This window comes from Schistocerca gregaria, chromosome 5 (assembly GCF_023897955.1).
Source record: "Schistocerca gregaria isolate iqSchGreg1 chromosome 5, iqSchGreg1.2, whole genome shotgun sequence".
Classification (NCBI taxonomy): Eukaryota; Metazoa; Arthropoda; class Insecta; order Orthoptera; family Acrididae; genus Schistocerca; species Schistocerca gregaria.
Genome location: NC_064924.1, coordinates 499,483,782 through 499,496,407, shown reverse-complemented (window position 1 = coordinate 499,496,407; position 12,626 = coordinate 499,483,782). Strand labels below are relative to the sequence as shown.

General features: G+C 39.9%; 1 protein-coding gene across 4 annotated transcripts in view; it reads right to left on the bottom strand.

Annotated features, from left to right (window-relative positions):
• LOC126272870 (alpha-catulin) overlaps positions 1 to 12,626 on the bottom strand; it is a 396,855-nt gene that overhangs the window by 42,886 nt on the left and 341,343 nt on the right. For all 4 annotated transcript variants that reach the window (XM_049976091.1, XM_049976092.1, XM_049976093.1 and 1 more), the window contains exons 8-9: positions 7,058 to 7,108; positions 2,509 to 2,787 (exon numbers count right to left, since the gene is read on the bottom strand). In XM_049976091.1, coding sequence (XP_049832048.1) covers positions 2,509 to 2,787; positions 7,058 to 7,108 — 330 coding nt within the window. The remainder of the gene's footprint in view (positions 1 to 2,508; positions 2,788 to 7,057; positions 7,109 to 12,626) is intronic.

The following is a 12,626-nucleotide window of genomic DNA, read 5'->3' as shown; positions in this document are numbered from 1 at the left end:
GGTGCCAAGGCAGTGTTCTGTAATAGGAGATTTGCTTGGCTGTTTCAAGTGTGTGACATTTATGTTCAGTACACCAATGGACCTTATGGTCTGCCCAATATATGAAAGACCACAACAGTGAGGAAGATGAGAGACACACAAACCAAGATCATTCTTTATAGATCCAAGAATGAAACAACAGCTAAAAGGGCTGCTTTGTGGTGACTCAGTGTGGACCCTGATATCATTATATTACCTGCAGGCAATGGCGATGCCACAATTGTGTTACATAAGGCGGGTTATGTTCAAAAGATATATGTTTACAATCTGATTCGGTGTATTGTAAAATCAGTGCTGATCCAACAAAGAGTATTGAGAGAATGACAAACAACCACCTGAAAAAAAGTTGCTTGCTGCAGCAGACTATCAACAGTCTTACGTTTATGCTACTGTGCCCCTAATAGTGTATGGCCTTCTGAAGATTCACAAGACAGGCATTCCTCTTAGGCCTATTGTTAGCACCATTAGTGCTTCAACATACCATGGAGCAAAACACCTTGTTATTCTGTGAGCCCCTAGCAGGTCAGTGTGTGCATCACATTAAGAACACATCAGATTTCTTACACTGATTAGAGGGATTGTGTTGAATGACTCCAGTATTTTAGCAAGTTATGATGTGGTCTTTCTCTTCACTCATGTTCCTCTGTTGGATCCACTATGGTTAACTGAGTTAAGGTTTCGTGTTGAATTAATGAAACTATTTTGACACTTGTTAACTTACACTTACTTCTTATTCAATGGCTAGTACTATGTCATCATCACTGAAAACTGTGTCGTTTTCCTGATATGTTGATGATGTTGTGTGGCCCCATGAAGTGAGAATTTAAATTCTTCTTAGAACATCTGAATTCAATATACCCACTTATTCACTTCACAATGGAAAAGGAAAAGTATGGCTGCCTTTCTTTCCTTGATGTGCCAGTTAAAAGGAAGGCTGATGGTATTTCGGGACACGCCATTTTCAGGGAGACTGATAGTTGTCACCCTCTGGCACACTGTGAAGGGGTAATACATATGTCGGTTCACAGGTCCCCTGTAATCTAACAACCTTAAAGTTTGTCAGCTAAGCTATATCATCTTGAAGACCTTTCATCAGATTGGTTACTGTGAAGGTCAGGTTATATGTGCATTGTGCTATGCACTAATCATGAACTGGCTGCGTGATGATGATGATGATGATGATGATGATGATGATGAGGTGGCACCAAAGTCTGTGGCTTTTTTGCCTCATACAGGAAGTATTTCCAACAGGATTGGAAATATGGAGTAAACAGTGTCTTTCGACTGCCATTTAATATTAAGTCCGAAATTAGGATCTGTAAGAGATGATCTTGGGTTGCCTAAGGCAGGTGTCTATAGTATTTCTTGCACTTATGGCATGTCATTTATTCACCAAACAATCACAACTGTGAAGGACCAGTATATCGACCATAAGCATAACACACACTTACACAGCCAAGCAAATCTCCTATTGCAGAACATTGCCTTGGCACTGGTCATTCTATGGAATATACAACACAGACATTCTTGCATGTATTTCCAGATGTTGGGATACTGATATTAAGGAAGCAGTTGAAATTAAAACAACAAGTGACCTGATAATTAGGTTTTCACTTAAGTTCTGCTTGGAATCCTTGCAATCTATCCACAGTACCATCTTCATTAAATATCTATAATCCAACAGAGATGAAATGGAGGCCACCTGTAATGATGTAATATCCAACAAGGCTGTTTGACGATTGGTTTGTACAGTACACTTTTGAGTTCATTAGTCTCTATCACTTAATTTATTAGGCCTACAAGAACAGTGACTGAATTTAGTTACTACCCAATATTTCCATTTCACAATAACATTATTAAAAATAACCTTCAACACCTGTAAACTTGTGAAATATAGATGACATTATTCTTGAACCTGGATGTCCTTGCAGTCATGATCCATTTGATTTTACACATTTTTCTTCATTGATTCATTCTTACAGAAAATGTGTCTATGGCAATGATAATAGCACTTACATGTGCATGTCCTCAATGCATAGCTCAATGATGTGCAAAATACATTCAATGGAGTGTCTGCATGGTTTTGGCAAAATATTATACATCTAAAAAATTTAATAAATGATCTAGATGCTCTCTTGTTGGTTGTTATCTCCTAATAGATGATTTATACAACAAAATAAAATTAATTAAGAATGAAAAATTTACCTGGTACAATGAACCATTTTTATTATGTCTTAACCATGAGCAGTAATTAAAGCAAATTTTGATATGGAAAATAGGAATTCAGAATTTTTAAAAAACTTCTATATAATTTTTACTGTACTTTCATTAACATTTACAGCATGTTATTTATAACCCTTAAACAGTGTTGCCTCATTAGATATTAATCAACATTCGACACATGTCTCACAAATTAATGAAAAACACACAATAATTTACGAAATTAAATTAATTAAAAAAAGTTATTACCTGGTATGAAAACTGTCTTACAACTTTATACAAGCGATTTGCCTCCTCAGCAAAGTATTCTGCCTGTGTAAAGAGGTCTTGTGTTGTCTTTAACGCTCCTTCACCTCTTGTGAACTGATACATGGAAAATGCCATGGAAGACATATTTTTGGCACGCTTCACAATGTCGTTGTTCTCTTCCAGTGCTGATCCACTTTCCTGCCACTTGTCTGTCTCAGCATCCATCTCCGATGATATGAGTTTCATTTCCAAACCAGTTTTTGCTATCTTGGCCTGTTCCTGAAAAATTGGAATAACATTTTAGTATTATGCTTTCCTATACTATGTGCAAATGGAGAACCACACAGAACAGCATCTGCATGATGGATAGCAAAAGCGAGGCTACATTTATCCTACTACACTGAAAGCTGGCATGCTGTTGCTAGTCTACATTTCCTGCATTAACTAATGGCTCATGTACGTAATGTGAGAGCGAAACTGCTCCCTTGAAATAGTACCAGGATGTATATTTGGGAAAATGAATAGCTGTTGATTTCAGGAGACACTAGGCAAATGATTCTGACAGAAAAAAGGAGAGACAGGCTGAGAGATTTCTAGATATCTAAGCTATTGTGATAATACTGGTATTCAACAACATATGTTTTTAAAATGGCAGCTTCCTCCACTGTAGGTAATATTTCTCAGATTGCAATAACACTGGACTTACAACAAGAAATATATTTAATTGACTGTAGAAGAGAGTCCTGCAATCAATGAACTGACCATTGTGTAATGGGCAGTCAATATCTTAATAGCTGAATTTGGATTTTCATCCATTCTTCTTTTATCTGTTTTTTAAAAATTTATAACAGTTTGTTATAACAAGACATGTTACCTACAATTATGAAGGATAGATTGCTACTCACCATAAAGATGACACATCGAGTTGCAGACAGGCACAATGAAAAGATGGTTACACACTAAACTTTCGGTGAAGCCTTCATGAGAAAAGAGAAACACAAACACATTCACACCAGCAAGCACACCTCACATATACATGACTGCTGTTTCTAGCTACTCAGACCTGAGAAGCCAGAGATAGCAATCGTGTGATTAGTATGTAACAGACTTTTTGTTGTGCCTGTCTGCAATTCAATGTGTCATCTTTATGGTCAGTAGCAGTCTATTTTTTATGTAATCATCGATATCCTGACCTGGTTGATTGGTTGGTTTAAAAGGAGGGGGGGACCAAACTGCTAGGTCATTGACCCATTGTTACAATTAAAATAATTCCACAAGGGTGGGAGTAAAATAATTGAGGCATACAAAACACAGCTGGAAGAAAGGACAAAACCACAAGAATGACAGAAGGGCAACAAACACTGAAATGGACAAAATTAGAAAAGAAAACCACAGAGATGCAAGAAACATGTAGAAGACATAAAAACAAAAGAGCAGGTTACCATGGCTGGCTGACCATGAGAAAAAAAGGAGAAGCCAGCTACTCTGCAGCACATTAAAACCCCCACCCTAAAGGCACTAGGGTGGGGGACACAGAGGGACAAAGGACATGCGCTAAAACTTAGACCAAATGATAAAACCCACTCTCACAAATAAAACGTAAAACTAAAGCTGCTGTTGAGGAATTGTCACCTAACACTGTAGGTAGGGGGCTGGGAAAGTTAAAAGTCCGCCGCAGAGCAGCTAAAAGTGGGCAGTCCAGCAAGAGGTGAACGACTTGTCATTTGTGAGCCACAGCAACACCGAGGTGGGTCCTTGCAACACAGGAGATAACCATGCATTAGCCACATATGGCCAATGCAGAGCCAGCAGAGGACAACTGATTCCCTGCGAGGGGACTGCTTGGAAGACTTCCACACATTCATAGTGCAGGGAGTCTGGCCTCCACCAGCACACTGGTCACCAGACTAATTCTAAAAGCTCCCATCACTAGGCGAACGCCACAGTGTTGCACTGGGTTGAGGAAACGCAACACTGAGGGTGCCACCGAACTGTAAACCAGACTCCCACAGTCAAGGCAGGATTGAACAAGGGCTCTGTAGAGCTGCAGCAGTGTAGAGCGATCTGCACCCCAGTTGGTGTCACTCAGGCAGCGGAGGGCATTGAGGTGCTGCCAGCATTTTCGCTTAAGCTGATGAGGGTGAGGTAACCAAGTGAATCAGGTGTCGAAAACCAATCCTAAGCGTCGATATGTCTCCACTACAGAGAATGGATGTTGTATGTTTTATGTAAGTCAAAAAAGATGGCAACCAGATGTTGGTGTCAGGAAAATGTTGCTCAGATGGCAGACTTGAGGGATACAAGACTATCAGTGATAGAGTGACCCTGTTGGAAGCCGCCCTGACATGGAGCCAGTAAGCCACGTGACTCCAGAACCCGACCCAACCACCGAAACTCCATATGTTCCAGCAGCTTACAGAGAAAGTTGGTGAGCCTGATGGGCCGGTAGCTATCCACATCAAGCAGGTTTTGACTAAGTTTGAGCACTGGAATGATGGTGCCATTTGAGGGTGCGAAAGGCTGGGCGGAATGCCGAGCATAGTGCTCAGCAAAGTGCTCGGCAATTGCGTGTGCATCGGTAGGTAGCACGCCATTGGCGTTAATGCCAGGGACACCTGTTGGGGTCTGGTTCCTAAAAAGACATCTGATCTACGTCCAGACCTGAGAAGGTGATGGATGGCACCCAATGGTCATCAAGTACCTCTCCCAACACACCTGTTTCCATCGTTTTATAAGCTGGTGAACGCGGGCACGAAGCCGCTTAAAGGCTATTAGTTGCTCTAGGGAAGGGTGCCACATTTGTCATTGTTGAGCTCGATGATTTGGTGTCATATTTCTTAACTCTGAAGTTCGACCTTGACTGCTTAGAGACTGGTGGTGTTTGACTACCAGCAAGAGATGACGTACTACGCTTCATGCTGTGTCATCCGCACTGATGCTACCCACTCCAACCAGGGTCCCTCCCCAAGGGCGTCACTCAGCTGCAGCAAAGGCCACCTGGCAGCGTGTCCATTGCCAGGAGTCCCAATGCCCCAGGGTGACGGGCATCTACTCCTTAGCATACATGGTGTGTTAACGGTGCACGCATCAGCAGACTAATCCCTGTGTGGTCAGGGAGCTACTACAACCAACATGGTACATGACGGCCCCACCACAAAGGACTGGCTACCGTGCTGGATATCAGGCACCAACGAACTAAGAAGTCCATTATCGTTGGCAGCGCAGAAAGCGATATTGCACAGAGGATGGAGGAAAACACATGCAGGAGGGTGACCTCGCCCAACAGTTGGAGAATGTGTGGCAGTGCAGATCCATGTCAACCAAGGGTGCGAGAGGTCTCAGCGCATGATGGACACTATGCACCATGTAAGGCACCCTTCCCCAACTGGCTTGCCCTTACGGAAAAGTTTGAAAAATGGAGGTCAAATCCTACAGGGGACCATCACCTCGGGCCTATTCTAACCCCCAGACCCGCAGGGGGGATTTCCGATCTGGACTTTCCATTATTTTAGGACATGGTTCTATCTTGGTGTTGGAAAAAACCATTTGCACTTATTATTATTCAGAACTCTTATATGAGAATGTATTTTACTTCACAGGCACAATACTTTGATAATCTTTAGGAGAGACAATAAATGTTAAAGATGCCCTAAGGTTAAGAAATTACAGAATAGTACAGAGATTTTGATACAAATGAAATTTCAGTTACTTGAAAACAGAAACATTGCAATTATTTTCAAATTACACCAGATTCCATTTGGAAGTTCGTTAGATAAATCTTAAGACTGAGATTCCTGCTCAGATATGAAGTACAAAACAATTTTCAAGAGACTGAGTAGTGCACATTATTTTTTTTGAATTTTTTTTAAAGCACTATCAGCTACTTTTTGACATTGCTACACCATTTTATGATGTTCTTGAAATGTAGCAAGTTTAAAATTAATCAATTAATAATCTCAGGCAGCAATGTGCAGATCATCAGCGGGCACATCCTTCTACAAGCCATAGTTAAAATACCTTTAACACTGTAACTTCAAATGAAAATGATAACATAAAATAAAATCACTGAATTATTGAAACAGTGCTTAGCAAAGACCATAAAGCTCCTAGTTATTGCTAAGCTGAAACAGTGATTATTTGTGCAAAAGAAGCTTTGTGCCGATCTGTGACTGCCAGCTGAGAAGACGCCATGGTGCAAACTAGAGCATGGAAGCAACATGCAAATGAAAGGTCAGATATGGAATGTAAGTGAGCTGTTAGCATTAGAAACTACCTGTAAGGCCAGACAAATCTCGAACTGAATACTTTTTCAGTCACCTCGTCTGGTAAGAAATCTGCAAATGTATATTTTTACGAACAGGTTGGTAAGCACAGAAGAAGATGATGGTGGTGATGAGAAATTCTATAAGTACTAATAGTGGTGGTAGTAGTGGCAGTGGTAACATCAATAGTAGTTGTAGTAGTAGTAGTAATAGTGGTAGTAGTAGTAACTAGGAAATGGCCAATGAGTGGACCATTTATCCTCTGAACACTATTATAAGTAACTTACCTCTGAATCTAACCTCACAGGTTTTAATGGTTTGCTGGTTGTACCATGTTTCTGCAAACAAATGAAGCACTGTTAGAAGTTGATACAATTTGTCGTCACAACACAAAATGATGTAAACTGTGCACACTATTTACAAAATGGAAAGTGTAATATCATTTAGATATTTCAAAGCAATGCTTTCCACACGGCTGGACACAAACTGCTTCCAGTTAGTTTATAATGTGCAAATTCTCACACAATATACTTAATATCAAATCACAGTTTAATTTTTCCATAAATAAAAAAATTCTCAATTACCTGTGAGTAAGTTCTTACGTTTTAAATTCACAGACATATTATGATAGACAACACAATGTGGAAACAAATTATAATCTATAAACTACTAAGCTATACACTACAAAAAATTATGGTGCAGACATTCAGCATACCAAATTACAGTATGTGCAGTTACAAATAAGTCTGTTAAACTGCCGTATCTGCTGATACATGGGAAGGTGCCAATGACTGAATTACTATTTGCTGTTGTCTGAATAGAAGAATCAGACTAAAAATTTTAGTCAACAATGAAAGTCTAAGATACTTAAATTATAGTAGTTTCTATGCTGCATGTCAGTTGAAAGTATGACAAGGCATAGCAATATTGTTGTGAAGAACGTTACCTCAGGTGATGCTGAAAGTTAGTAAATTCTCTAAGGAGAATGATTTATGGCCTGTTAGTGAACAATTCCTCTCAAAGTACCGATCTGAGAACACACATATAACAAATCTACAATTTTATAAAGTGGTAATGATCCTCAATGGGCAGCTGCTCTTTGGTAAAATCTGATATCAAGAGCACCACTAAAAAATGAAGTAACACAGATAAAGTGAATTTTGGGCACTAACAATGAACTTTACACAAGACATTCTACTTTGTTCACACACATGATAAAAGAGATAATTCTAACTAGACTGATGATTTCAAAATATACAGGGTTATTAAAAAAAACTGGACCCCGTTTAATCATTTTATAAAACATAAATTACAAACACAAGTCACAAATTTGAAACCTCCTGGCAGATTGAAATTGTGTGCCAGACTGGGACTCGAAACTGGGATCTTTGCCTTACATGGGCAAGTGCTCTACTGACTGAACTATCCAAGCAAGACTCACAACTTGCCCTCACAGCTTTACTTCAAGCAGTACTTTATCTCTTACTTTCCAAATTCTGCATAAGTTTGTCTCCATAAGATGTGGGACTAGCACATCTGGAAGAAACGGTACTATGGAGATACGACTCACCCACAGCCTGGGGGATTGCTTCCAGAGTGAATTTTCATTCCACAGAGGAGTGTGTGCTGATTTCAAACTCCCTAGCAGATCAGCACTGTGTACCAAACTGGGACTTGAACCTGGAATCTTTGCCTGATACAGGTATGTGCTCTACCAAGTGAGCTGTGCAAGCACGGCTCAGACTTGACCTCATAACTTTACTTTTGCTAGTACCTCCTCTCTGTAATATCCTTTCTTCCAGAGGTGCTGGTTCCACAAGTTACACAGGAGAACTTCCCTGAAGTCTGAATGATACAAGATGAGGTGCTGGTGGAAGTAAAGCTGTGAGGGTACCTTGTAACTCATGTTTGGACCGCTCAGACAGTAGAGGTTTTGCCCACATAAGGCATAGGTCTTAGGATGGAGTTCTGATCAAGCACACAGTTTTAACCTTCCACGATGTTTCAGATCAGTCCACAATCTACTGCAGGGTGAAAATTCATTCTGGAAACTATCCCCTCAAGCTGTGACTGAGTCAGGTCTCCACAACATTATTTCTCCCAGGAGTACCAGTCCTGCATGTGTGCAGGAGAAAACCTGTGAAGATTGGAAGGCATGAGATGGGATACAGGCGGAAATAAAGCTGTGAGGATGGGTCATGAGTCATGTTTGAGTAGCTCAGATGGTAGAGCACTTGCTCATGTAAGGTAAATGTCCCAGGTTAAAGTTCTTGTCTGACACTGGTTTGATCAGCCAGGAAGATTCAAAACATGCAGACATTGTCACTGAGTAAAAGTAATTCTGTAGATATGTTTTAATGTTAATGTGTCTCCCTCTTGCTGCACAGCAAACACCCAAGTGGTAGCCAAGCTCACCTGATGTGAAGAATCACATTTTACATCACCGAGTTCACCACAGCTGTGATTTGATTCCGCAAGTTGACCAAAATTGTTGGTAGAGGTGGGACACAAACTGCCTTTTTTTTAATAAATCCCCAAAAGAAAAAGTCACATGACATGAGGTCGAGAGAACTCTGTAGTCATAAGGTCTTTTTGGTCCGCAGCTTGTGGTCTTGCGGTAGCGTTCTTGCTTCCCGCGCATGGGGTTCCGGGTTCAATTCCTGGTGGGGCCAGGGAATTTCTCTGCCTCGTGATGACTGGGTGTTGTGTGTCTCATCATCATTTCATCCCCATCGACATGCAAATCGCCGAAGTGGCATCAACTTGAAAAACTTGCACCAGGCGAACAGTCTACCCGACAGGAGGCCCTAGTCACACGGCATTTCCATTTCTACATATATACTCTGCAAACCAATGTATGGTGCATGGCAGAGGGTATCCTGAACTACTACTAGTCATTTCCCTTCCTGTCTCACTTGCAAATAGAGTGAGGGAAAATAGCTATCTACATGCCTCCTTATGAGCCCTGATTTTTCGTATCTTATCTTTGTTGCCATTATGTGAAATTTATATTGCTGGCAGTAGAATTGTTCTGCAGTCAGCTTCAAATACCTGTTCTCTAAATTTTCTCAATAGTATTCATAAAAAAAGAATGTTGCCTCCCTCCAGGGTTTCCCATTTGTATTCCTGACGTATCTCCGTAACACTTGTGTGTCGTTCAAACTTACCAGAAACAAATCCAACTGCCCGGAACTGCTTCAATGTCATTCTTTAATCCAACCTGGTACAGATCCAAAACACTCAAGCAGAACTGAGGAAAAGGTCGCACTAGTGTCCTGTGCATGGTCTCCTTTACAGATAAACCAAAGATAACCATTTTCCTTTGCTATCACAGTCCTCAAAAGAACTTCACTACAGCATCATCAGCAAACCACAGCAGATAACTACCCACCCTATGTGCCTGATCATTTATGTATATAGAAAATAACAGCACTTCTATCACACTTCTCTGGGGCATTCCTGATGATACCCTTGTCTCTGACAAACATTTGTCATTAAGGACCAGGTACTGGGTTCAGTTGCTTAAGAAGTCTTTGAGCCACTCATATGTCTGGGAACCTATTCCATATGCTCACACCTTTGTTAACAGTCTACAGTAGTGCACTATATGAAATGCTTTCTGGAAATCTAGGAATATGGAATCTGCTGGTTGCCCTTAATCCATAGTTCATAGTATATCATGTGAGAAAAGGGTAAGCTGAGTCGAGCACAAGCAGTGCTTTCTAAATCTGTGCTGATTTGTGGAGAGAAGCTTTTTGACCTAAAGGAACTTTATGATAGTAATAGTTTATGATAGATTTATATAGGTCCAATAATTATGCAGCAAATTAATGTTAAGGACTTTGCTCTGCAATTTTGCAGGTTCCTTCTATTGCTCCTCTTATACACAGGATTCACCTGCACTTTTTACTAGTCATTGGGCACTCTGTGCTGGACAAGAGATTCACACGCAATCTAAGTGAGGGGCCAATGTCATAGAGTACTCTCTGTAAAATGAAACTGGGATTTCATATGGAGCTGGCTCAAATCTTTTAGTCATTTTAGTGCACCAGGAATGCTTGTTAATATGTCGTACAGACAGGACTGTGTGATGGTCAGACAACAATATCTTTGTATGATTCTCCTGCATGAACAATTTCTTAAATTCGAAATTTAAAACTTCAGTTTTCATTTTGATACCGTCTACTGGCACATCAGACTGGTCCATAAGTGACTGGATAAAGCCTTAGACCTGCTCAGCAATTTTACATGGGACCAAAATATTCTCACATTCTTGGCTAGATCTCCTGCTGAGGCATGACAGGGGTAGTAGTCATATGGTTTGTCATAGATCTTTTCATAGACACACGAATCTCTACTAATTTAGTCGGTCATCACTTGCACATACTCTCTTGAACTGAAAGTGCAACAGCCTTTGCTTCCTCAGCATTTTCTGGATTTTGTTGTTAAACCACAGTGGGTCTTTTCCATGCGTTATTCACTTAATAGTCACATACTTCTCCAGAGCACGATTTTCAATCTGTTTAAACTTTTCCCATAATTCCTGTATGTCCATCATAACAGAACTAAATGATGTCACTTCATTGTCTAAGTGAGATGCTAACAACTGCTTATCTGCTCTTTTAGCAGAAGCACTCTCCTAGCCTACTTCACTGATTTATCAACTTTTCACTATGATGACACCATGGTCATTAATCACTATCTATATACTGATGCTAACATTATGGTCCTGCCAATTTGTGGCTACAAGGTCTAAGATATTTCCATTGCATGTGGGCTGCCAAACTAGCTGGTCAAGACAGTTTTCAGGAACACGTGTTCAAAAGAACTTCACAAGACTGACTGCCTGTATGTCCTGCAATGAATCCACAGATGCATCAGTTTATGCTCGGTATATTGAAGTATTGCATGATCTGGGCATAGACTTTCTTTGAATGATTCTAGCATTATCACGGCATTAATTTTCACTCATTAACTTTATTTTGTGATGAGGCACAATGCACATTTAGCGTCATCAAATCAGTATCATGTTGCTATGTTTCACAGGCATCTTGTGAACCCCTTATGTAAACATGGGGGTCTATTCGACTTTCCACTAGCATGACAAATAAATTTAGTACCAAAATTTATGTAAAGGAGAAATGTTTCTTACCATGTCACCACAAAATTCAATACACTTTACATTACAATTTTAAAAAAGAGCTTGTACCAATTGTACATGGTACATCTTATACAGCAGAAGGGATCTCAAAATTCATCATTGAATTGGTTGAGGTTTTCCTGATTCTCTACTACCTCTATTGATGGAATTATCTGGACTACACAAGACACTTTCTTCAATTTGTCTCATGTAGTAATCTAAAACATGCAGTCACCCTGTGCTTCGTACTTTGTAGAGACATCCTGTATGTTGAAATTGCTTAAACAAATGGTTTAAAGTGTTCCTAGTTGGAGGTTCAAAGCACTGAAACTGTTGGCTCACTTCTTCTGAATTCAAGAATGCAGAAAACATTATGTTGCTTGGTAGTCATCTTACTCACAACTGCTGTGAACTGGCTGGCTGTTAGCAGAAGCGCTCTAGTGATCATTAACACAACTGTCAGCATTCTAGCAGTAAGAAACAAAAACTTTAGATCCTCTTGATTTCAAAGGTCTGAAGATTATTCACATCTAATTTACATTTCATGAAATAAAAATTAATTAAATTGGATCAATCTTTTTGAACAACTATACATTACAGAGTACTTATAACACAAAATAAATTTCAAATAATCTCAACAGCTGATCAAAAAAGAATGATATAACACTTTAATGACAACAAAATATCTATAAATGGTAAGTAAAAGAAAAAACAGG